Source organism: Rana temporaria, chromosome 6 (assembly GCF_905171775.1).
Source record: "Rana temporaria chromosome 6, aRanTem1.1, whole genome shotgun sequence".
NCBI classification, from domain to species: Eukaryota; Metazoa; Chordata; class Amphibia; order Anura; family Ranidae; genus Rana; species Rana temporaria.
This window is the reverse complement of record NC_053494.1, coordinates 113,341,453-113,366,511: the sequence shown is the minus strand read 5'-3', so window position 1 is coordinate 113,366,511 and position 25,059 is coordinate 113,341,453. Positions and strand designations below refer to the sequence as shown.

At 43.1% G+C, this 25,059-nt stretch overlaps 1 protein-coding gene across 1 annotated transcript in view; it reads right to left on the bottom strand.

Moving 5' to 3' along the window:
* The window catches only part of LOC120943718 (aldehyde oxidase-like), a 189,124-nt gene that overhangs the window by 75,444 nt on the left and 88,621 nt on the right, over positions 1–25,059 (bottom strand). The window contains exons 14-21 of the mRNA XM_040357193.1: positions 21,407–21,591; positions 18,591–18,753; positions 18,438–18,512; positions 13,724–13,893; positions 13,282–13,408; positions 8,021–8,143; positions 7,710–7,806; positions 3,264–3,388 (exon numbers count right to left, since the gene is read on the bottom strand). Of these exons, the coding sequence (XP_040213127.1) occupies positions 3,264–3,388; positions 7,710–7,806; positions 8,021–8,143; positions 13,282–13,408; positions 13,724–13,893; positions 18,438–18,512; positions 18,591–18,753; positions 21,407–21,591 (1,065 nt within the window). The remainder of the gene's footprint in view (positions 1–3,263; positions 3,389–7,709; positions 7,807–8,020; positions 8,144–13,281; positions 13,409–13,723; positions 13,894–18,437; positions 18,513–18,590; positions 18,754–21,406; positions 21,592–25,059) is intronic.

Sequence of the window (25,059 nt, the reverse complement as noted above, 5' to 3'; positions counted from 1 at the left end):
GCCCCGGCGTTATGGCCTACCAGGCCGGGGCGCACGTGCTATGTTGAGTTCCTGACTCTGGGCCCTCATGGCCCGGAGCAACTGATGCTGCCAAGGGGCCCCAGTGACTTACTGGGTCCCCCACCTTTATTAAGAAGATCCCAAGCGAGTTATGCAGTTCGGTGGGGAGTCGGTCTGAGGAGAACCCGGAGGCAGGTGATCCAATAGGACTTAGACCATCCATCAGGGATCTGGGTGACTGGACACTGACAGGTTGTATGCTGCAAACTGTCAGTCGGTGGCCCCAAGCTATCAAGTCTACCTGAGGAGGATTCAGGCAAAACTGTGTTTACTGGGAGGATTCCCTCTATCGTCCATGTTCACAAGTACTGGGCCTGTGGCAGAGGTCTCACTACAAAAGTCTAAATCTTACTAGAGCCAAGTCGGTGGCAGAGACTTGTTCCTTCCCAGCGGTTCCGAGTGACACTCTGGCTGCCAGGCCTGTGAGAGGGACCTGTCCAGGGGCACTATACCCACTCTGGCTGGAGTGGCGACGAACCAAGATTAATCATTGGAGGCAGGACTGCTTCTTCTATCCATGAATCTGCAAAGTTCTCTCCTTTTCACCAACCTATTCTATCTACCTCGAGTTAACTGTTGGTCATGTTTGACCCAAAATAAAGGCACAGAAAACGTCAACTAATTGTTTGGACATTCTGTCATTGCTCTCATCATCGTCATTACCCCTAGACACATCACAGAGGTAACACAACTATGCCAATCCCAAATCTAACCAGCGGCTCCTGAGGGGGTAGCGCTACATTTGCATCCCCACAGACTTGTATGGGAAGAGAAGCAGTTCTGCTGCAGAACAAAAGCCCATCGACACAGATCTTTAAAGTGATTGTAAAATCTCTTTTTTTTCTATTAAAATAACAAACATGTTATACTTACCTGCTCTGTCTAGTGGTTTTGCACAGGGCACCCCGGATCCTCCTCTTCTCAGGTCCCTCTTCAGTGCTCCTGGCCCCTCCCTCTAATTGAGTGCCCCCACAGCAAGCAGCTTGCTATGGGGTCACCCGAGCCCAGCTGCAGCTCTGTGTATCCATTCAGACACAAAGCCGCGGTTTGGCCCTGCTCCCCCTCTCTCCTGATTGGCTGAGTTTGATTGACAGCAGAGAGAGCCAATGTCACCACTGCTGTGTCTCAACCAATCAGGAGGGAGATGCACTTGTTTAAATTGCTGAATAGAGATCGGGCTCAGATAAGTCTTAGGGGGGGCTGCTGCACACAGAAGGCTTTTTATCTTAATGCATAGAATTAACATAAGAAAACCTTCTATCTTTACAACCACTTTAAGTTACCAACATAGCAACATTTTTATTACTTTGCCACAGTTTTAGTGTGTCCTGTATGGTGTTATTAGATATCAGATTTACTTTGCTTATTACTCAGACAGTCTTTTGAGTTTTAATATCTAAAATAATGAGTAGTTCGTAAAAATATTATTACTTAAATTGAATGCTAATTTTTGTTAGGATGACACTCTAAAAGAAAAAACACTGATTGGGGATTTGGCAGTCTTTACTCCATAAACCTAATAGAGTCTAATTTAAGTTAAATTTAAATCCAAGTTACTTCCTCCTAAGCCATCAATCAGCATTAGATTTGCCATTAAAAGCAGAGTTCCATCCTAAAGTGGAACTTCCGCTCATCTGATTCCCCCCCCCTTTTGGGGGAGAGGGGGAGACAGGATACCTGTCTTTGACAGTTATCCTTTCCCACTTCCGGAGTCTGGGCCATGTGACGTCACTGCGGGGTTCCCTCCTCCTCCCCAGGCCACACGGCCAATAGGAGAGAGGAGAGGGGCCTCACTCATGCGCAGTAGAGTTCCCAGCGTGAAGCCGAAAGGCTACACTGCCGGGTTCCCTTACCCACAATGGCAGGGACAGCACCCGACAGCTGATGAAAACATCAGCTATGGTGCTGACATCACTGGACTCCAGGACAGGTAAGTGTCCTATTATTAACCACTTAAGGACCGGACCAATATGCTGCCTAAAGACCCAAGGTGTTTTTACAGTTCGGGACTGCGCCGCTTTAACAGACAGATGCGCGGTCGTGCGACGTGGCTCCCAAACAAAATTGGCGTCCTTTTTTCCCCACAAATAGAGCTTTCTTTTGGTGGTATTTGATCACCTCTGCGGTTTTTATTTTTTGCGCTATAAACAAAAATAGAGCGACAATTTTGAAAAAAATTCAATATTTTTTACTTTTTGCTATAATAAATATCCCCCAAAAACATATATAAAAAATGTTTTTTTCCTCAGTTTAGGCCGATACGTATTCTTCTACCTATTTTTGGTAAAAAAAAATCGCAATAAGCGTTTATCGATTGGTTTGCGCAAAATTTATAGCGTTTACAAAATAGGGGATAGTTTTATTGCATTTTTATTAATTATTTTTTTTTTACTACTAATGGCGGCGATCAGCGATTTTTTTCGTGACTGCGACATTATGGCGGACACTTCGGACAATTTTGACACATTTTTGGGACCATTGTCATTTTCACAGCAAAAAATGCATTTAAATTGCATTCTTTATTGTGAAAATGACAGTTGCAGTTTGGGAGTTAACCACAGTTGGCGCTGTAGGATTTAGTGTACACTTAGTGTGTGTTTACAACTGTAGGGGGGTGTGGCTGTAGGAATGACGTAATCGATCGAGTCTCCCCTATAAAGGGGATCACTCGATCGATGCAGCGCCATAGTGAAGCACGGGGAAGCCGTGTTTACATACGGCTCTCCCCGTTCTTCAGCTCCGGGGAGCGATCGCGACGGAGAGGCTATAAACAAATAGCCGCGCCGTCGTCCCGGATCGCTTCCCGAGGGAACCTGACCGCCGCGTGTAGAGGGGGGGGGGTCCCGATCGGACCCCCCACCCGCTAGAAGGCAGGGACATACAGGTACGCCAATGTGCCTGTACGTGCCATTCTACCGACGTATATGTACATGCGGCGGTCGGGAAGGGGTTAAAAGCCAGCAGCTGCAGTATGCTTGCTTTCATTTATTTTTTTTGGCCGTAACACCGGTTTAATGTGTGCATTTTAGTGGTGGCTGTGGGGAAATAACTCAATTCATAGTAATAACATGTTGATACATAAGGCCAAAAGTAAGGAACCATACTGCAGGCTGTGCTCAAAAACACACTCCTCACAAAACCAATACTGATACTTGCAATTCATGAAGAACAAAGTAATAGGAACATTATGTTCTTTATATTACCTGTGTGGATGTTGGATCCTGACTTGCCAGGTAGACATCCATCTCTCTATCTTCTCCCTTGGGTACCACCCGGATGCTTTGTGTTTCCATGTAGAAATGTTCCTGCCCACTAATGTGGACTTCACCTGCAATGGACACACAAATGTACATATATGAAAAAGCACTTTATTGGTGGAGAGAAACTAAATCAGATGTGCAGAAATCTATAGTTCCCTCCAACCACCTGTAGAGCGCATTGGAGTTGATTTACTAAAGACAGACAAAAAGACTGTGCACTTTGCAGTTGCACTCTGCCAGAGCAGTTGCTCCAGAGCTTAGTAAACAAGGGAGAGCTCTGCTGACTTTCATCATCTAATGTCCCGTGCATGTGATTGGTTAGTCTTCGCAAAGTGAAGCTTTACCTCATTTACCAAGTGTAGCGGGGTCATACTATCAAGGGACGATTTGATAGTTATGCATACATAAATCCCCCGGGAGTTCCAGTCAAGTTGTACATATGTTGTTTACTTTTTCATGACACAATGCATTGTGGGATTTGATGAATTGGGAGAAACGGACTCCAGTGACATTAGTAAGGATAGACTACAGTACCCACAATGCATCGGCTTCCCAGAGAGCATTGCACCCCCGCACAGCTTTATGGGGGAGGTTACTTAAAGGCAGGGAGGAGCTGAACTTGCCCTCTTGGGATCTGCGCTCTTCCCTCTACGGAACAGGGGAGAGCACTACGGCTAAGTAGTTAGGCCTGAAGCCTGAGAGGGGATCCATCTGGAGACCAGCCATTCAGAGAGGGACAAGACCAAGTGCCTCCAGCTCGTGCTTCCAAGAGACCGGAGGGTAGGGTGACCATGTGTCCCGGATTGCCCGGGACAGTCCCGCATTTTGCAGGTCTGTCCCGGGCACATTCATTCCAGGACAATACAGTGTCCCGGAATGAAACTGACACAGCCACCCCCCTGGGCCCCCAAAATAGGCCACCACATCACTGCTTTACTCACTGACAGTACTTGTCCTGGCCGGGAATGCCTGGAGGAGCACAAATTCCCGCCCCCTGCTTGTGAGTGGAGAAATCATAAATCCCGCCTCTTGTTTCCAATCACTGTGCTGTGATTTGTTACACTGATTTTTGGGAAGGGGGGTGTCCCTGAATGGTAGTTTGGAAATGTGGTCACCCTACCGGAGGGGCCCGCCAGCTGACGATCGTAGCAGTGGAGAGCCGGAGACTGTGTGTGTTGCGGAGCGGTGGTTGATTGGTGGGTCTTTTCGTGAGGAACGCAGGCGGACTAGGCCTGCTCGGGTGAGAGGGCACTTGCCCAACTTTCAAAATTGCCTCAGCCTTATGATTACTGGCACCTCACATACCTGAGCCACGTATTGCTTACTGACTTAGCTCAGAGGCCTACCATTTGAAAGTCACGCTAGCGAAACTGACTGATGTTGACTGGAGGATCGGTCCGCAAGTACCTGTGTTCATCATACCCCTTTTGACTGAGTTTAACTTCCCTTTGGATTACAAATAAATTAAGTGCACCAACGTTTTCAGCATAGACTTCATCATTGAGGAGCATTTTGAAGCTGTTTAGATCAGGCCTGATCAAGTTTACCTGCACTTATATTTTACAAAACTGCCCACTGGGGGGAGCTTGCAAGCATAGACTATCCTTAGTCACTTATAGGCTCATTTATATTAACATTTTAGATTTGTTTTACTTACTCTTGCAGGGACGCCTGCAGAGTCCACTATACATGTTCATGTGTGTTTAATCTGTTGTTTATTCATTTACCCCTTTATTGCCAAGTAAAGTTATTCTTGGTTTACTACATCAATTGTGTGAGGTGTATTTGCTCCTGAGAACTGCATTCAAGAAAAGGTAATAACGTTACTGTATATTTTACATGTGTTATTGTGATCCCAGGCAAGAAGGGGACTTGCAATATATTGCATCTATCTGGTGTGCCAGGGAGGGTTCGAGCTTATTAGAAGGGTGGATAGATCAGAGAGTAGGCCCAAAATCAAACCAGCGGCTCCTTCAGGGGTAGCGCTACATAAGCTCTGCAGCAACTGCACTTTGCAAGGTGCACAGTCTGTTTGCCTTTGGCAAATCAACCCCATAGTCTTCTGCTGCCTGCATAGTCTCCACAGCCAATTTGTTATGAAATGTTCCTATTCTATTGAGAGATTCTTCTGATACTCTCAAAGTTAGAACTATCAAGCTGTGGAAATACGCCATTAGGATTTTCATTAGTGTAAATCACCAGATAATAAACTATGTTACAGGATTACAGACAATTAAAGACTGCTGTGATAATGCTAGTGACAGACTGTATTGTATTGTGCAAGTACCACTTAAAGACTCACTGTATACAGTTCTCTGTATAATTTTTGTGAATCTAATACTACATTCACGTGACTATCACATACAGGAATACAGCAATGGATTAAATTAGAAAGTCTGTTGCAAAGTTTCTTACCTGGAGATCCTGCCAGTAAAGGTCTCATACACACGACCGAGAATCTCGTCAGGAAAAACCTGTCGTTTTCCCTGACGAGATTCTTGGCAAGAAACTCTTGCCGCCCCAGTGTACAGACTTTCGTTTCAAAAGAACCGCGGTTCTCTTGAAAGGAAAGAACGCGGTGACGTCATCGCGTACGACGAGCATGCGCTTGTCACATTCGATGCCGTCGCCGCCATCTTGCTTCACCCTACCTATGCTGTGGAAGCTACCGCGCATGCGTCAGTCATTTTGAGCATGCGTGGGTTTCCGCGGTGACAGATAGGTATACACACTCTCTGGTTTCTCGTCGGGAAACAGGCCAACAAGAATCTCGACGAGAAAAAAGAGAGCAGGTTCTCTTTTTTTCTCGTCGAGATTCTGGCCAGATTTCCTGACGAGAAACCTGAATGCCTCGTACACACGAACGGGAATCTTGGCAAGAATCAGTTTTCTTGCTGTTTTTTGCTGAGAAAACTGGTCGTGTGTACGAGGCTTTAGAGTCGTCCCTGTTCCAAACTTACAAAACTCTCCATGTCCTCATAATTAGCAGCAGCGTTGTCAGCTTGATGTGCGCTCTTTCAGTTGTTTGTTGGGGTGCCTGATAGACCTGACAAGCATCCCAATGGCCAACTGAAGGAGTGTGAACAGCAGGCTGACTTTGTTGCTGCTAATTGCAAGACAGTGGACTAACTTTTTCAGCCTGCAACAGTAAGTGCTGTTATGCCTCGTACACATGATCTGAATTTCCGATGGAAAAAGTCGGATATTCCGACCGTGTGTATGCCCCATCGGACTATTTCCGTCGGAAATTCCGACAGGCTTAGAAAGAGAACATTCCGTTCGTCTGTATGGAACTCAGACGGAGAAAAAAACATGCATGCTCAGAATCAAGTCGACGCATGTTCAGATGCATTGAACCTCATTTTTCTCAGCTCGTCGTATGTGTTGTAAGTCACCTCATTTTTGATGGCCGGAATTTGGTGTGACCGTGTGTGCGCAAGACATCTTGAGCAGAATTCCGTCAAAAAAACCCGTCAGGGCTAGATTCAGATAAGTAAGCACTTGCCTGTAAATTTGCGGCGGCGTATCGTAAATCCCCCGGCGGAATTCAAATTCCGTGGGTAGGGGGCGTGTAAAATTTAAATCAGGCGCGTCCCCGCACCGAACGAACTGCGCATGCGCCATCCGTAAAATTTCCCAGCGTGCATTGCTCTAAATGACGTCGCTAGGACATCATTGGTTTCGACGTGAACGTAAATTACGTCCATCCGTATTCGAGAACGACTTACGCAAACGACGTAAAAAATAAAAAATTCGACCCGGGAACGACGGCCATACTTAACATAGGATACGCCGCATATAGCAGGGGTAACTATACTCTGGAAAAAGCCGAACGCAAACGACGTAAAAGAAAAGCGCCGGGCGGTCGTTCGTTTCTGAATCGGCGTAACTCCTCATTTGCATATTCCTTGCGTATACAAACGGAAGCGCCACCTAGCGGCCAGCGTGAGATTGCAGCCTAAGATCCGACAGTGTAAGTCACTTACACCTGTCGGATCTTAGGGAGATCTATGCGTAACCTGATTCTATGAATCAGGCGCATAGATACGACGGCCGGACTCAGAGATACGACGGCGTATCAGGAGATAAGCCGTCTTATCTTCTTTCTGAATCCGGGCCGTTTATTCAGACGGAAAAAACGTTCATGTGTACAGGGCATTACTGGCAGGTAAATCACTTTTCAATAGATTAACAATTATTACCTTAAGAAAATTGTATACAGCGAGTCATGATGCAAAACATCATGGGTTAACACTGTAAAGCAAAAATCCTATATAACAAGATAACGTGACAGACAGCATTGTAGCAGGTATCGTGCTCAGTATAGCAGAATTCTGACACACAAGTCATGAAGTATTTAAGGAATGGTTGCAGCAAGATGTACTTTACCTTCATGCACCTGATCAGCTGTCTGAAATGCCTCTTCTAAATTTCCCACCTCTAGCTGTCTTTGTGGCATGTAAAATGACTTGTGATTAATGGCCTCCTGAAATGAAAAAAAAAAAAAAAAAAAAGTTATTGCTTTTCCTGCAAAAACTCTCCTGTATAAAATGTCATAAAATGTACAGTATATAAACATTTGTAGAATTTTAACTTATAGAAATACACCATTATCTATGAACAGACAAAGGGGCTATGCAACCACCATCAACGTAACACTAACACACTCAGAATTTGTGTAATGAATGGCTTCTGCACACCTCTATTGTGAAAATAACCGGCTCCAAATCCTCATAGACGATCTTCACTTTGGCAGCTGCCTTCTTTGCATGCTCGGGGGTGTCAGCCAACACTGCACAGATCATTTGTCCCACACAGAAAACCTGTAAAACAGATATACTCTGGTATCAATAAGAAGTTCCAATTACATGATTGTAATAATAAAAGTGGATGTAAACCCTCCATTCACCCAGTGAAGTGAACAGCCTCAGATGATACAAAGAGATGAACCAAATCTCCCTACATAGGTTTTACATGTACATCTGCTGTCTTCACATGTATATACTGTTTAGAAAGTTCAGATCGTGTTAGGAAATTTTCTCTTCTTGTTTAACACAGAGTGTAATATGTGGGCATACAGCCAAGATAGCCAACATTGCTGATTGGAGGAAAGGCACACATCCCCTCTAAACATAGGCAGAGACTAAGGGCTCCGTACACACGGACGGACAATCCGATTAAAACGGTCCGCCGGACCGTTTTCATCGGACATGTCCGCTGCCGGATTTTGGTCTGATGTGTGTACACACCATCAGACCAAAATCCCCGCGGACAGCGAACGCGGTGACGTGGTCGCGACGTGGCCGCGACGATGAATGAATGAAAAACTTATATAGTGCGGCACATGCGAACTGAATCGCCTCTGGGCGCTTGATGTTTCGTGTCTCATGACATCAAAAGAGCAGAGTTTTAATCTGTCTTCTGAAAGTCAGGTGGTTTTCCTCCAACCGAATGCTGGTTGGTAAAGCGTTCCATAGTCTCGGACCTTGAAAAGCAAACCTTCTTTCTCCTTTGGACTTGTATTTGGTTTTTGGCACCTTGACCAGATTTTGGTCAGTGGATCGCAGAACGCGATTAGAATTGTGAGGTTCTATCTTGTCGCAAAGATATTGCGGCGCCTTCCCATGGATGCTCTTATGTGTCAGGCAGAGTGCTTTAAATACAATTCTGTCTTTTACTGGCAACCAGTGAAGGGTTCTCAGCAAAGGTGAGATTGAGTCCCATGTCCTTTTCCCAGTCACCAGTCTGGCGGCCGTATTCTGTACGACTTGCAGACGAGCGATTTGGTACTTAGGGAGTCCGAGGTAAAGGGCATTTGCATAGTCCAGTCTGGAATTCACGATTGTTCCCACCACGACTGCTACGTCTTCTTTGGGGATAAATGGAATAAGTCTGCGTAGTAGGCGCAACAAATGGTGCGATCCGCTGACTACTGACCCTATTTGTGCGTCCATTGTCATGAAGGTGTCAAAAAGGACTCCTAGACTTTTGACTTTGGAGCTAGGGGTGATGCTTTGGCCCAGAATGGGCGGCGGTGTCCAGGTTGTTGCCAGTTGACTCTTTCGGCTGGCGTGAAACATAAGAAGTTCTGTTTTTGAACTGTTGAGTTTAAGATAACTCTTAGTCATCCAGTTTTCTATCGAAGAGAGACATTTCTCTAAACTGAGATGATGATCCTTTTTGTTGCAGATGCGAAAATACAATTGCGTATCGTCTGCATAAGAGTGATAAAGTAGTTCTTGGCTACTGATAATATCAAAGAGAGGGCGAAGATAGATGTTGAACAGTACCGGTGACAGGGGGGATCCTTGGGGGACTCCACATGGCACCGTGCGTTTTTCCGACGTGAAAGATCCCAGTTTCACTGTTTGTGATCGGTTTTCAAGAAAGGAGGAAAACCATGGTAAATCACCTTCTGCGATTCTGGCTACCTCGGCCAGTCGCATCAGTAACATTTTGTGGTCTACTGTGTCAAAGGCTGCGCTAAGGTCCAGCAGAACCAGGAGACAGGATTCTCCCTCGTCTGCGGCCTCGAGGGCATCGTCCCATATTTTGAGTAAGACCGTTTCTGTCCCGTGTCCGGGACGGAAACCTGATTGAAATGGATCGAGTAGATTGTGGGTATCCAGATGCTGTTGCAGCTGTTGTACCACTATTTTCTCCATTATCTTGGAGAGAATATTTAGGCCTGTTATGGGGCGGCGATGAGTTGGGTCCTTGGGATCCAAGTTAGGTTTTTTCAAGATGGGCTGGATTGTGCCCTCTTTCAGCAGGGAGGGCACTATGCCTTCCTTAAATGACTGATTTATAAGCTGTGTGATGGGAGGCGCCAGAATGTCGGCGCATTCCTTCAGCAGCTTGGTGGGAATGATGTCATTGGGTGCTGTGCTGTTCCGCAAGGCACCAATGATATTTTTTGTGGTATCGATGGAGATGGGTTCCAGAGTGAACTTAGTTGATTGTAGAAGGTTTCTGTTGGTGTTTTGTAGTTGATTGAAGAGGGGGCTGAGGGGGGTATTATTTTGCAGAATACTTACCCGGATTCTTTCGATTTTGTCGATGAAGAAATCCGATAGTTCATTACAGAACTCTTGGGTGTCTGAATTGGGGACTTCAAGACATCCCGGATTCATGGTCTGCGTGACCATCTTGAATAGTTCTCGGGGGCGGTTCATGGCGCTGTTAATCGTCATAGAAAAATGATGTTTCTTGGCTTTGAAGATTTCTTTATGATATTGTGTTGTTATTGCCTTGTAGATGATGAGGTGATCTTCTGAAGGGCTTCTTTTCCAGGCGGCTTCCGCCCTTCTGCGCTCTTGCTTCAGTAGGGACAGCTGGTTGTTGAACCAGCCGGACTTTTTTTTCCGGATGCGGACTTTGCGTTTCGGTGCTACTAAGTCGGCTGATTGTAGCAGAGCTGCATTTATGGCATCCAGTGTATCTGAGGCTGTTAACTGAGGATGAATAGTTTCGATTAGGTTTCCCAAGGTAGTTTTGAAGAGTTCCGAATGGAGCTCCTTCTGAGATCTAGCCCAGTGTGTTGTCACCGGCTTGGGTGCTTTTATAACTGGTGGAATTTTGGAAATTATGAAACTAATTGCATGGTGGTCTGTCCATGGCAAAGGTTCATTTCCCAAAATTTTTATTTTCAGATTTTGTCTGAAAATTAGGTCGAGTGTGTGACCTGAAGCATGTGTTGGCCCGCATATAAGTTGCTGTAGTCCTAATCCTTCCAGGTGATCGATGTAGGCATCCGCAATGGGATCCTGTGAGGAGTTGGCCCACAGATTGAAGTCCCCGAGCAGCAAAAGATGTTTGCTGTTAAGGGTATAAGTGGATATGAACTCCGTTAATGATGGTAGAAGCTGCGATTTTGGCCCAGGTGGCCCATAGCAGAGGAGAATGTGAACAGTCTCCTGGGGGTTAGTTTGAAGTTGAAGAGTAAGGGTTTCCATAAATGGAAGAGGATTTTGAAGGACCGGCTTAGTGATTGCAATATGAAACTTATGGATCACCGCCAGGCCTCCTCCTCTTTGCCCTATTCTGTTTTCCGTTATAATTCAATAATTTTCTGGCACCAATTCTCCAAGAATGGTGTTGCAGTCGTCTGAAAGCCAGCTTTCTGTGATAAAGAGGCAGTCTAGATCGTTTTGTAGTAAGAAATCGTGGATTTCTGATCGGTGTTTTACTGCCGATCTTGAGTTGATCAAAGCACATGATATGTGCTTGAGCTGGGTTAAATGGTTGAAATTTTTGATGGTCGATCGTTGATCGAATCTCAAAAGTTGGTCTATTTTTAAGGCCTTTTTGGTGACGGCTGGTAATACTGTTGCGAATTGTCTCAGACCCCAAATCGTTTCTGCAGAGTATCGCAGTTTAACCATTGTTGCCAGTCACCGGGGGGGGATTAATTGCAATAGAGGGAAGATTCGCTGAATCCTCTCGCTTGGCCTTGGTCCAGAGGAAGGCAAAAAAAACCTGGCAGTGCTAAGCCAATTTGCTGCCGCAGGGAAAAAAATTCCTTCCTGATCCCTGAAAGGCGATCGGACGAAACCCTGGATCAAGTACTGTTTGGAATGGGGGGGGGGGGAAGGGGGGGAAGAAGGGTGTCACTGTAGCTGAGGAGTACCAAGATGGCCGCCGACCGGGCCACAGGCCTCAGGTTTGGGGGCTGTTTGGCTTGGTAGGTATGAGCTGGTTGTTAATCCAGGGGAGGATGGGATCCTCCAGGGATAGGGGGATGATCCCTGACAATTCCAGGAAAATTTCCAGGCTGTCAGTGCTCCTTTTTGCGGCGCGCCGCTAGGCCGCGGCTGAAGCCGCGGTCTTTCCTAATTGCGGCGGCCGCGAATAAGGCCTGGTCTGGCGCGGATGCGGGAAAGAGCCGCAGATCGCCAGAAAAAAAACGCTGCTATGCGCGGCGGGTGGCCGGGGTGATTATGGGTGACTGATTGGGGTGCATGCGGCTCTAAGAGAAGGTAAACAGCCGCAATTTGGATCGCTGGAGTGGCTGTCCTGAAAAGGACTGTCACTAGCGATTCCTGGGGGTGGAAAGATTGCCCTGAAAGACAGGGTCTTACCTGAAGAGAGGGGCCCACGAAGGGAAGGAAGGAGCCGGTCCTATGGGCTGCAAGTTGATTCATGCAGCAAAGATTGTAGGAGCCTGCCTGCCTGTCTGCGGTGTCTAGCTGGCTATCTGTCTGGTCCCTGGAGAGAGCAGACTCGTCGGGAAGCGTCCTACGATGACGCGGCGACGTGCGCGACCCTGGAAGGTCAATGCTTCCACGCATGTGTCAAATCACTTTGACGCATGCGAGGGCTTTCGGCCGAGTGGACATGTCCGGTGAGTCGTACAGACGACCGAACATGTCCGACGGACAGGCTTCCAGCGGACATGTTTCATAGCATGCTATGAAACATTTGTCCGCTGGAAACCTGTCCGCTAGGCCGGGAATCCGGTCCGGTCGGCCGTACAGACGACCGAACATGTCTGCGGAAACTGGTCCGCGGACCAGTATCAGCGGACATGTTCGGTCGTGTGTACGAGGCCTCAGAGGTGTTTTATAACTGGGCCAGCTCCCTGTTAATCTATAGCAACCTCCCATCACAGAAATGTCAGGCTGCTTTTATCTCTGTCAGAGAATATGTCAGTAGTTATCAGGCTGATAACAGAGGAATGGGTCAGGAGAGAGCTAGGGGACTTAGGTCTTTGAAGAGAGATAACAAAACACTGCAGATATATGTGCCCAGATTAAATGTCATGAATTGGGTTTAAATCCACTTTAAATGTTTCCCCAAAGGAACTATGAGCTAGGAGCAGAATCAAGCTGAATTCCTGTGCTCACTTCTCTACATTCCAGCTTCTGAGCTTATGCTACATGATTGTAGAGCATAAAGAGAGAGCAAGTAAACATATCTATAGTCAGATCTATGACTTTTAAAAACTTGAACTCTTTTATACCTCGCCCTGTGCCAGTAAAGGTGTTGATCCACAATGATGAGAACACTCATTGGTGCCAGGAACATCATCTGCTGTTATAACAGTAGCTACTCCTGACATGGCGAGAGCTTCCGAAAAATCCATAGATCTAAAGGAACAGAGACCCAAACAGCACATAAAGTATCTTATAAAGAATAAAAATGTGAAAAAGTGGAAATACTACTATTATCTTATAATATTAGGTAGTTCATTCAGCTAAAATAAAAAATGATATCAGAAGCAAGAAGAAAAAGTAGAAGAATGTATTAATAATGTAATAACAACCACACATAAATTGCATTAATATATTTTTTGTACAGCTAAATTTAAGACACATGAGATGCACAAGATATTCAATACTTATTTTTTTTCTTAAATATTGGCGGTCATTTCCTAATTACGTCTATATTGTCTTCTGACTTACATGATTTTAGCATGTGGCCTGGAGCTGGTGACAAATCTCAAAAAGAGCTCTCCATCCACACATGGCATGTCATCTGTGTAAACTGCCTCTCCTGTGGCCTGCTTGATTCCTGAACGATGAACAAGGGGTCTTCCAACAGGGTCCTGGGAGGGCTGATCTTCAGGGACATTCTAATAGAATGAATTCATGTGTCATTTTACAGAATGCTTAAAGCTCAACTGAACCTTTGCTATTCATTATGGTAATGCAGTCAGGCTCCAAATACAGGAATACCCTGGCTGGCAGCACATAGGTTAGTCAGACCATGTCTCTCTTACACAAGGCAGCACCTTGCAGTGCTCTCCAATAGGGCTGTGGAAATTAACTATTAATTCCTAGATTAATCGTAAATTTTTATGATCGATCTAAATTCTTTTGATCGGTACTCACCTCTCCACTGGCTTCTGGGTCTTCAGGGAGTTCCGTCGGAGATCCGGTGACGTGCATGCTGGCAGGACCTTACTATCTGCCAAACGCAAGGGCTGTTACATTTCCCTCTATCACTTCCCTCTATCAACCTGGGATTCTACAGCCATCCACTGGGAGTTGTGATAGTTCCCTTCATGGGACATCTACATGCCAACGGACTGATGTTAACCCCTCCTCATCTAGATTCAGCAGTGGTATCGTTGTACACATTTTTATACCAGTATCATACTTAGCTACATGTTTTTATGACTGCTTTTGGTACCGTTTGGTATTATTCGCACCATTTTTACAGTTTATGTAGCTACATCGATTTTATCTCCAGTGCAATATTTATTTTGTTACCCACTTGAAGACTATAAAAGTTTTAATGCTTTTTTCATCGAGCGCTGCCTTTGTGTGTTTTTTGTATCCTACTATCCATTTTTCCAGTGGTTGGTAGCTGCACTGGGAATCAGCCTGCAAGGAGATCAGCTAAAAGTAATTAGATCTATATGTGCGTTATAATTAATCAAAATTAGTCGATTAATCGATTAAAAAAAATCGATTAATCGAACACGAAAATTGTAATCAGTAAAAGCCCTACTCTCCAATGGTCCAACAACACGCCTCTCAAACACTGCTCTCATCAATAGCGCTCTCGCTCCCTGAACAAATTCTTGTTCGACTGCAGACATTCTCTAGCACCCTACAAGTTTCATTAGTGGGATTTGATGAATCATGTGGCAAACAAGTAGTGTCTGTATTTTTCCAATCTAAATAGCTTTTGTATATATGTTTAGTAGGCCATCCTGCTGTGTTTTTTTTTTTTTTAAACACATAGGGGGTTATTTACGAAAGGCAAATTCACTTTGCACTACAAGTGCAAACTACAAGTGCAAAGTGCACTCGCTGTAAATCTGAGGGGTAGATCTGAAATGAGAAGAAGCTCTGCTGATTTTATTATACAATCATGTGCAAGCTAAAATGCGTTTTTTTATTCTCCTTGCATGTCCCCCTCGGATCTACAGCGACTGAACTTCCAAGTGCACTTTTAGTGGAATTTCAAGTGCATTTTGCACATGTAGTTTACACTTGTAGTGCAAAGTGGATTTGCCTTTCGTAAATAACCCCCATTGTCAAAGTTTGAACTTATTTTGCAACAGAAACCTAGTGTGTTGAACTAACACTAATCCAGTAAATAAACAAAAGTCCATGTGTATAATACTAAATTAAGTCTCTTAGGAAGTATATGATCCCTCTTGTATCCCAGTGATCAGACAAACTTCCTCCACCTTGAACCCATGTGTAGATTCACTACCACCACATGAATGGATGTGCCCTTACCGGAGAGCATAGACCTCCAAATATGGGAGGTCAAAGCAAGCTTGTGTATTTCATCCTCTATTCAATCCAGCTAGTAGAAAGCCTCAGGGGTCACCTGGGTCATCACCAGATATGTCAGAAAACTTCCTGCCTCAAGCTTTTGTCACCAATGGTATGCCCGAGCTTATCTTTTGTTGTGACATACCACCGGTGACAACAGCTTGAGGCAGGAAGTTTGCTGACAAATCTGGTGATGACCAGGGTAACCCCTGAGGCCTCTTACACACGACCGTTTTCCTCCACAGAATCCATCAAGAAACTTGGTGGCAGGGCTTTTTTCCTGAGGAAAACAGTTGTGTGTATGTTTTTAATCGAGAAAACTGTTGAGGAACTCGATGAGAAAAAAAGAGAACAAGTTCTCTTTTTCCTCGACGGGAGTCTGAATTTCCTCGTTGTGTTCCTCGTCGGGCTGGTTTTTGACGAGAAACACATTCGTGTGTATGCTAAGAAACCCGCGCATGCTCAGAATAAAGTATGAGATGGAAGCGCACCCTCAGTAAAAGTAGCGTTTGTAATGGAGATAGCACATTTGTCACGCTGAAACAGTCTCCTACCAAAATTTTACTTAACACGCAGTAACATGAGATTAGCAAAAGCTGCCCCAAGGGTTGTGCAAATGCAATCATACTTCCCCTGCCGTCGTATGTGTTGTACGTCACCGCATTTGAGAACGACGAGATTTGGTCTTGACAGTGTGTACGGAAAGAAAGCTTGTTAAGTTTCTCGACAAGCCTAACAAGAAACTCGTTGAGGAAAACGATGAGTTCCTCGATCATGTGTACGAGGCCTGAGGCTTTCCACTAACTGTATTGACTAAAGGATGAAATATACAGGCTTGCTTTGACTTTCTGTAATAGGAGGTCTATGCTCTTTGGTAAGGGCACATCCATTCATGTGGTGGTAGTGAATCTTCACATGGATTCAAGGTGGAGGAAGTTTGTCTGATCACTGGGATACAAGAGGGATCATATGTTCATCACTTCCTAAGAGACTTCATATAGTATTATACATGTGGACTTTTGTTTATTTACTGGATTGGTGTTAGCGCAACACACTAGGTTTATGTTGGCTGTATATTTGTGATAATCTTACTTTGGTGTTGCATCTTAATTCTTAATATTTGTTTCATAACTTATTTGGGGTAAAACTTGTTCAGCACATAATTAAAGCGGAGGTTCACCCATGGAGAACACATTTTCCCCTTAGATTAATGCTCGTTTTGTCTAGGGGAATCGACTAGTTGTTTTAAAATATGATCCGTACTTACCGTTTACGAGATGCATCTTTTCCGTCGCTTCCGGGTATGGGCTGCGGGACTGGGCGTTCCTTCTTGATTGACAGTCTTCCGAGAGGCTTCCGACGGTTGCATCCATCGCGTCACGATTTTCCGAAAGAAGCCGAACGTTGGTGCGCAGGCGCAGTATAGAGCCGCACCGACGTTCGGCTTCTTTCGGCTACTAGCCTCTCGGAAGACTGTCAATCAAGAAGGAACACCCGCTCCCGAAGACCCATACCCGGAAGCGACGGAGAGGATGCATCTCGAAAACGGGTAAGTACTGCTCATGTTTTATAACAAATAGACGATTCCCCTAGACAAAAGGAGCATCCAGCTATGGGGAAAAGAGGAAAAAAAACACAAATGGGTGAACTCCCGCTTTAGCTTAATTAGCTTAATCATTTGTTTAGTAGCTTTTTTAATAGAGACTTGTGATTGGCTCCTTTTGAACATAAACCGCTTAATCGTTTGGTATGCAAAAGGATTGCAATGACTTTAAAACACCTGTATATTATTACAGAGATATTGATATGATGAAGTACAGGTACACTTATGTAAAACCCAGATAACGCTTTGTAGAAAATATTTTTATAATGTTCATGCATGCACACACATAAATGATGTACAGTTGGAAGTAAAGTAAAACCTTGGATTGTGTGTATAATTAGTTCCAGGAACATGCTTGTTATTCAAAGCACTTGTATATCAAAGCAAATTTTCCCATAATAAATAGATAATAGCAATGTGATAGGTTGTGTAACCATAAAATGTCCATCCACAAATGGAAGGGGATTAGAAGCAAAATCCAGCAGGAGCTACAGAGTATAAAAGAGAAGAGAGGCGCCTCTAAGTGTATCAATATGTTTCTAAATGTTGTACCTTCATTAAATGTAACCATATTGCTACACTTAGAGGCGCCTCTCTTCTCTTTTATACCCAGTTGTGACATGAAGCTCCTTGTATATGAAGTCAAAATATATTAAACATTTTTGCTTGTCTTGCAAAACGCTCTCAAGCCAAGTTACTATCAAACCAAGTTTTTACTGTACAGTCTTTAAGTAAAATTCTAGGAAGGCAGAAAAAACACATATATGAGCAGTTTTACCTGCTATAGAAGTTCTGTTCAGGCAGATTTCCACACAAACAGATAACACAAAAATAAAACCCTACAAGTCCTTAAATACTCTTAAGATATATACAGCAAACAACCCCCCCCCCCCCCCATCTTCTCTCTAGTCCCAAAGCATTAAATGTAAGGAAAGTAGCCAGAAAAGAAAGGAGACCCCCTAAGGAAACATTGCCAAGACTTACCCACATCTAATTTCATACCTAAAACTGAGCCATTTAGACATGCTGGGTTCAGCAGCAATGGACCTGTATCCACTGGTCTCCTATTCAGGACCAGGATGATCTCACAGTGATCGATGTATAAACCTCTGTTTGCGACTAATACCCATGTACATGTATCAATATTAGGTGAGTGATCAGCTACGTGGATCCCACATATTTTGCACACATTTAATGACATTTCTTTTTTCTCATCATTTCTTCCCCCCTACTCTTAGGTTGAAGTTGGTTCTGCAATATAATTAATTATATATTTTTTACCTGATAGGTCTGAGAATGTTCCACAGGAGAAGACTGTAACCGCATTAAAGCACTGATATCTGGATTACTAGGATCCTGAAAAAGAAGGTAATCATGATCTACAGGTATTTGACAGTGGAAATTAATCTCTTTAGGGATTCTTTATAAACCCACCAGCTGGCCCAGGGCCTGCAGCACCTCCAGGTAGAATTTGAAAAAGAAGCTGATGGTCAATGTTCTCTTGTATTCAACCATCCCACCAGGAGCTGAAGGTGGCAGAGAAACCTCATCAAGGATTAGCTGGCAGGCCTTACCTAGCATTTCCTCATTCCAGTGCCTAAAATGTAAATTACGTATTTATTACATTAGCATTACTAAGCTATGAGATAACATCTAACTTTAACAACATTGTTCACTCAAACATGGGCCTGTTACTTGACGGATCAGATATTTTTGGACCTAAACACGCCATTTCTAAACCCTTCTAAAAGTTGATTTACAGTTTTGCTCAAAAGTTTGCACACCCTTGCAGAAATTGTGACATTTTGGCAATAATATTGAACATATGACTGATCATGCCAAAAAACTGTCTTTTATTTAAAGGGTCACTAAAGGATTTTTTTTTTTTTTTTTTAGCTAAATAGCTTCCTTTACCTTACTGCAGTCCTGGCTTCATGTCCTCATTGTTCGTTTTTGCTTTGATGTTGCTGTAATTCCTCTCTGTTCTGGACACTTCCTGGTTGCCTGTTTCCTGATCACCACAGTACTGGGAGATTTCTCACTGTGGTGACTAATCAAGGAGGTGTGATTACTGTGTGTCAGCACCAATCCAGTTTCGTTTTACAAAGCATCACTGCCCTCTATTGGCTCTTTGTCTCTGTACATCAGAGAACCAGGAAACAACAGCAAAAACGAAACTAAACTGCAGGTACATTATATGATTGTTTTTTATCTATTTTTAATCATTTTTAAAAGGAATCAGTTAACTATTATGTCTCTATACCCTGTAAACAGTCATTTCAGCAAAAAAAATGTTTTCCTTTAGTGACCCTTTAATGAAGCCATTTATTATCACATTGTTTTCTGGATCCTTTTTAAATCATAATGATAACAGAAATTACCCAAATGGCCCTGATAAAAAAAAATGTACATGCCCTTGAATGTTGGTACAGACACAGAAGGTGGCGCAGACGTTAAAATGGCAATTAAAAGGTTAATTTCCCAAATTTGTGGCTTTTTAAATCACAACTAGTGCCTGTGTATAAATAGTCAATGTGTTTGTTAGCTCTCACATGGATGCACTAAGCAGGCTAGACACTGAGCCATGAGGAGGTAGAAAAGAACAGTGAAAAGACCCGCGTAACAAGGTAATGAAACGTTACAAAGATGGAAAAGGTTATAAAAAGATATGAAAAGCCTTGAATTGCCAGTCAGTACTGTTCAATCACTTAATAAAAAGTGGAAAATGTGGGGATCTCTTGATACCAAGCCAAGGTTAGGTAGATCAAGAAAGATTTCAGCCATAACTGCCACAGGAACTGTTCGGGATACAAAGAAAAACCCACAGGTAACCTCAGGAGAAATACAGGCTGATCTGGAAAAAGATGATGTGGTTGTTTTTAAGGAGCACAATATGATGATACTTGAACAAAAAAGAGCTTGCATGGTCAAGTTGCCAGAAAGAAGCCTTTACTGTACAAGTTCCACAAAAAAGCCTGGTTACAATATGCCCAACAACACCTTGACATGCCTCATTGGCTTTTTTGTGGCATTGGTGCAGTATAGGCTTCCTTCCGGCAGCTCAACCATGCAGCTCTTTTTTGTTCAAGTATCGTTGAATTGTGCTCCTTAAAAACAACTGAACCTCCTTTTTGGAGCCTGTATTCCTCCTGCTTTTATCTGTGGGTTTTTCTTTGTATCCTGAGCAATCCTTCCGTCAGTTGTGGCTGCAATCTTTCTTGGTCTACCTGAACTTGGCTTGGTATCAAAAGAGCCCTAATTTTCCACTTCTTAATAAGTGATTAAACAGTACTGACTGGCATATTCAAGGCTTTTGATATTTTTTTATATCCTTTTCCATCTTTGTAAAGTTTCATTACCTTGTTATGCAGGTCTTTTGACTGTTCTTGTCTACCAAATGTGGGAAATTAATCTTTAATGGCCATTTAACCTGTTTGTGCCACCTTCTGTGTCTGTAACTAAGCCAAACATTCCAGGGTATGTAAACTTTTTATCAGGGACATTTGGGGAATTTCTGTTATTATTATGATTTAAAAAGGATCCAAAAAACGATGTGATAATAAATGGCTTTATGTGATTGCTATTCTTAAATAAAAGACTGTTTTTTGGCACGATCAGTCATATTTTCAATATTAATGCCAAAATGTCTCAATTTCTGCCAGAGTATGCAAACTTTAGAGCACGACTGTATGTATATAAAACAATTCAACAAGTGTTAACTCAGTATCCATGCAATGTGTAGTATCAATAGAGGTGGGTGAAAGATGCAGGCACAGGGTGAAGGCATCTATCTATATATGGTCACTTTGCCACCACTTCTATTGTTGGCACACCATACAGATAATCATATGTACAATCATATCTACTAAACATCAAGACACCCAAATCCAAGCACTAGTTGAGCTGGATGGCTAAATAAAATGATATGGTTATCCTTACATCTATTTTCACAACCTGCAAGTACTTCAGCGACCTTTAAGGTATGGTTAGTTGACCATCATCGTGTCTGTTCTATTTTTATGTTTGTTAATAAATAGCCAATATGGCCAAAACTTTATCCATATTGGTGTCAGTCTCATTATTTGGGTAAAGTAAGTTGGAGTGTATGCCATAACACCATTATATGATGGACTGGTTGACATCTGTGGTACCCTAGTCATGTCCCGATTGAGATTCAAACTAAGCACCCTAGTGCTGCCTTTCATTAAATGGAAAAAAAATGATTTTCAATATTTTTATTATTGGCTTACTTTCCAATTAGTGCTTTACTGGTGGCTTTTGCGCACACTGTGCTGGCGCCAACTCCCCCATAGAATATACGAATGTCTTTGATAATGTCCGTGCCTTCTTCAAACTGAACTTTCATTCCAGCTGTGACAATGGGCAGTGCATTCTCTCTACGCTGGGCTTGTCTCAGTGCCGAAAAATGATCTCCCTGTGAACATGAACAAGAATCAGAATAGAATAATTTATACCATGTATTTCATTCATCATTAATGGCAATGGATAGGTATAATGGCTAATCTGAGCTACTTCTGTTTCACACCAATGAATGTAAAGATTAAAGAACCATAAGAGCATTAACTTTGCACAAACAATTGTTTTGCTATGACTCATATACCCAACTGAATTCAGCTTATTATAGTTTGCTGGAAAAACATTGCTTTCTCATGAGCTGCATGCTACCTGGAGTATTAAAATCTACTGAATCTATAGTAGGCTGCTTCATTTATGCAAGTTTGTTTAAAAATTGTTTATACTTACTTTAGCTCACTAAGACTTGTATTTAAATATGGGTAATTAGCTTGTAAGGGCTAGGCGGGTGGTTGTTTTGTCACATCCTCCATGTTTCCCTCCTTGTTGGGCGCCAAGCAAGGGTAACAGAGTTAATCCCGTGACCAAGTCCCAATAGAGACGAAACGTTGGGAGGCGGCGTTCTGACGTCACCGCGTTGCGCGTTAAGACCCGGAAGAGACGGGTACACGCTTTTGATATGCCGGCCGGCTTATTCGTTTTTATGATTGAATGCTACTGATATGATGTAAGTGCGTATTTCTTTTTATTCATTAAACATCCAAAGGATTTTACACTATGCAAGTCTCCTCTGGTTCTTTTACATATCTGTGAGTGCTGACACCCCTCGATGATTGAGACTTTGGTGGAGATTTGGCTGCTTCCTTTATCCTGATGGATGTTCCTATGGTGTTCCCACTGTGAAGGATGTTTGCTATCTCATAACACTGCTGTGTTTGATCTTCTTGAGATCTCAGGCTCTGGTAAGGGTCAGTGTTTGATGGTGGTGGAGGTTCTTTGTCGTCATCTTTTACACCGTCATGTGAATCATTTGCACCTTTGGCGGACTTCTTTCTTCCTTTTTTTTTATTACAATTTGGACTTCATTTTTTCCTATTTTTCATCATATTTACACTTGTATTACTACATATGGTATTTGATATTCACTGTATGTTATTGATTATTGTTTATCTTATTGTGCTTACTATATATTTATATATCAATGGGCAAAATGTTTTCTCACATTTAGCGCGACCTTCTTTCTCTCTTATATGTATTTGATGTTGTATAACATCCTTTAAGTCGCAGCTTCTAATTTATTTATTTGTTTACGTTTGGTATGTGCAATTTTTTCCATTTTATATCGTTTGCATACTAGCCCATTATGCTTTTACTTTGCAGGGGAATAAATAGAAAGTAAAACCCATTAGGGTTTACTTCCTCTTTAACCACTTCCAGACCTGCTCATGTACATTTACGTCGGCATTTTAAAGATGGATATCTCGGTAACGGCAGCAGCTGCTGCCACAACCGAGGTATCTATCTTTAGCATGAGCGGTCCTGTACACGATAATGGCGGTCTCCAAAGCAGATTCGCCGCGAGATCGCCGTTATCGGTGGCGGGAGCGGGGCCCCCCCCCGCTCCCGCCGCTCTCCCGCGCTCTCCCGCGCCCTCCGCCGCTTACCGTAGCCGTCGGTAGCGGCGGAGGCGATCGGGACCGTTCGGCAGCTGACTGGGGACGGGACTGAAGGAAAAATCTCCTTCGCCCGTCCCCATAGCTCTGCTGGGCGGAAGTGACGTCAAAACGTCAGTCCCGCCCAGCCTCTTAAAGAAACATTTTTTTTTTTGTCATTTGAAAAAATGACATTTTCAAATATTTTTTTTTTTTTTGCATTTTAGTCTAAATATGAGATCTGAGGTCTTTTTGACCCCAGATCTCATATTTAAGAGGACCTGTCATGCTTTTTTCTATTACGAGGGATGTTTGCATTCCTTATAATAGGAATAAAAGTGATCAAATTTTTTTTTTCAGTGTAAAACGTAATAAAATAAATAAAAATAAATAAGAAAACAAAAATTATTTTTTTTAAAGCGCCCCGTCCCGACGAGCTCGCACGCAGAAGCGAACGCATATGCGAGTAGCGCCCGCATATGAAAACGGTGTTCAAATCACACAAGTGAGGTATCGCCGCGATCGTTAGAGCGAGAGCAATAATTCTAGCCCTAGGCCTACTCTGTAGCTCAAAAAATGCAACCTATAGAATTTTTTAAACGTCGCCTATCGAGATTTTTAAGGGTAAAAGTTTGACGCCATGCCACGAGCGGGCGCAATTTTTAAGCGTGACATGTTGGGTATCATTTTACTCAAATTTATTGTTGTCTTATTTTTTTATTCAAAAAAGTGATTTTTTTCCAAAAAAAGTGCGCTTGTAAGACCGCTGCGCAAATACGGTGTGACAAAAAGTATTGCAATGACCACTATTTTATTCTCTAGGGTGTTAGAAAAAAAATATATAATGTTTGGGGGTTTTAAGTATTTTTCTAGCAGAAAAAACTGTTTTAGTCTTGCAAACACCAAATCTGAAAAACACCTAAGATCTTTAAGTGGTTAAGTAGGGCTGGTGATTATCTTATTGAAGTGTTATTGTTCATACTGCAATTTGTCATTTATGTGTAGTTACCCCTGCTTCTGGGGTTATTCACCTTGAGAAGTCCTCTAGAAGCAGCCAGATAACATTGTTGTGTTATATCGCTTTTAATCTTCAGTCATTATCATACAATTTGTTTACTTGAGTTATATTTGTCTATTATTCAGTAATACAGCTACGGTTTGTTCCATTCCTAAGAAATTTCACAGTAAAGATATTTTCTGTTTTTACTACAATTTGTGTCATTTTACTGTGGTGTTCACACTAACATTATGGCCAGGTGTGCCAAAGGGGCTAAGACTGTTTTTGGGGTTAAGAGGCAGAGTACAGAACCAAATATACTCAAGCGGCTCCTTCGGGGTAGCACTACATTTGTTTAATTTAAAAAAGGACACACATCCTGGATCCCCTCGCCATGTGTATGTGAGAATTCTAGTTGACACATATACACTGTTCACAGCCCTGTGCCAGGGCTGGGACCTGAACCCGGTGTTCTCTCAGATTAACGAACCCGTCAGATCAGCGAACGTATATAAGCATATATGCTCACTGTATTGCTGTAATGAGTGTGAAATTCAAGACTTTGCTGGGTGTAACAATATGTCCGCTGCCGCCTTCTGACTGCAGGTGTTCTGTCAGATTAGCAAACCTAGTAAGTATTTTTGGTCAGTCAGCTGACAGAACGTCACTTCTATTCACTGATCTAAAGGGTTAGCTAATCTGACAGAACACCTGGACCTCTGCTCTGTCTGAGATGCTGGACACAGCCACTTGAGATGCTTGACAGCTCTCTGGACAATTCCTTGAATGATCCTGCATAATGGCACATACACATGATCCAAAAATCAGAAAAATCAGTACAGTTGTTGTCTGAAAATACAATAGAAATGCACTACAACGCAACATCACTTCCGATTTTTTATTCTGTCATACAAGAATTCTTATAACTTTAGTAACCTCT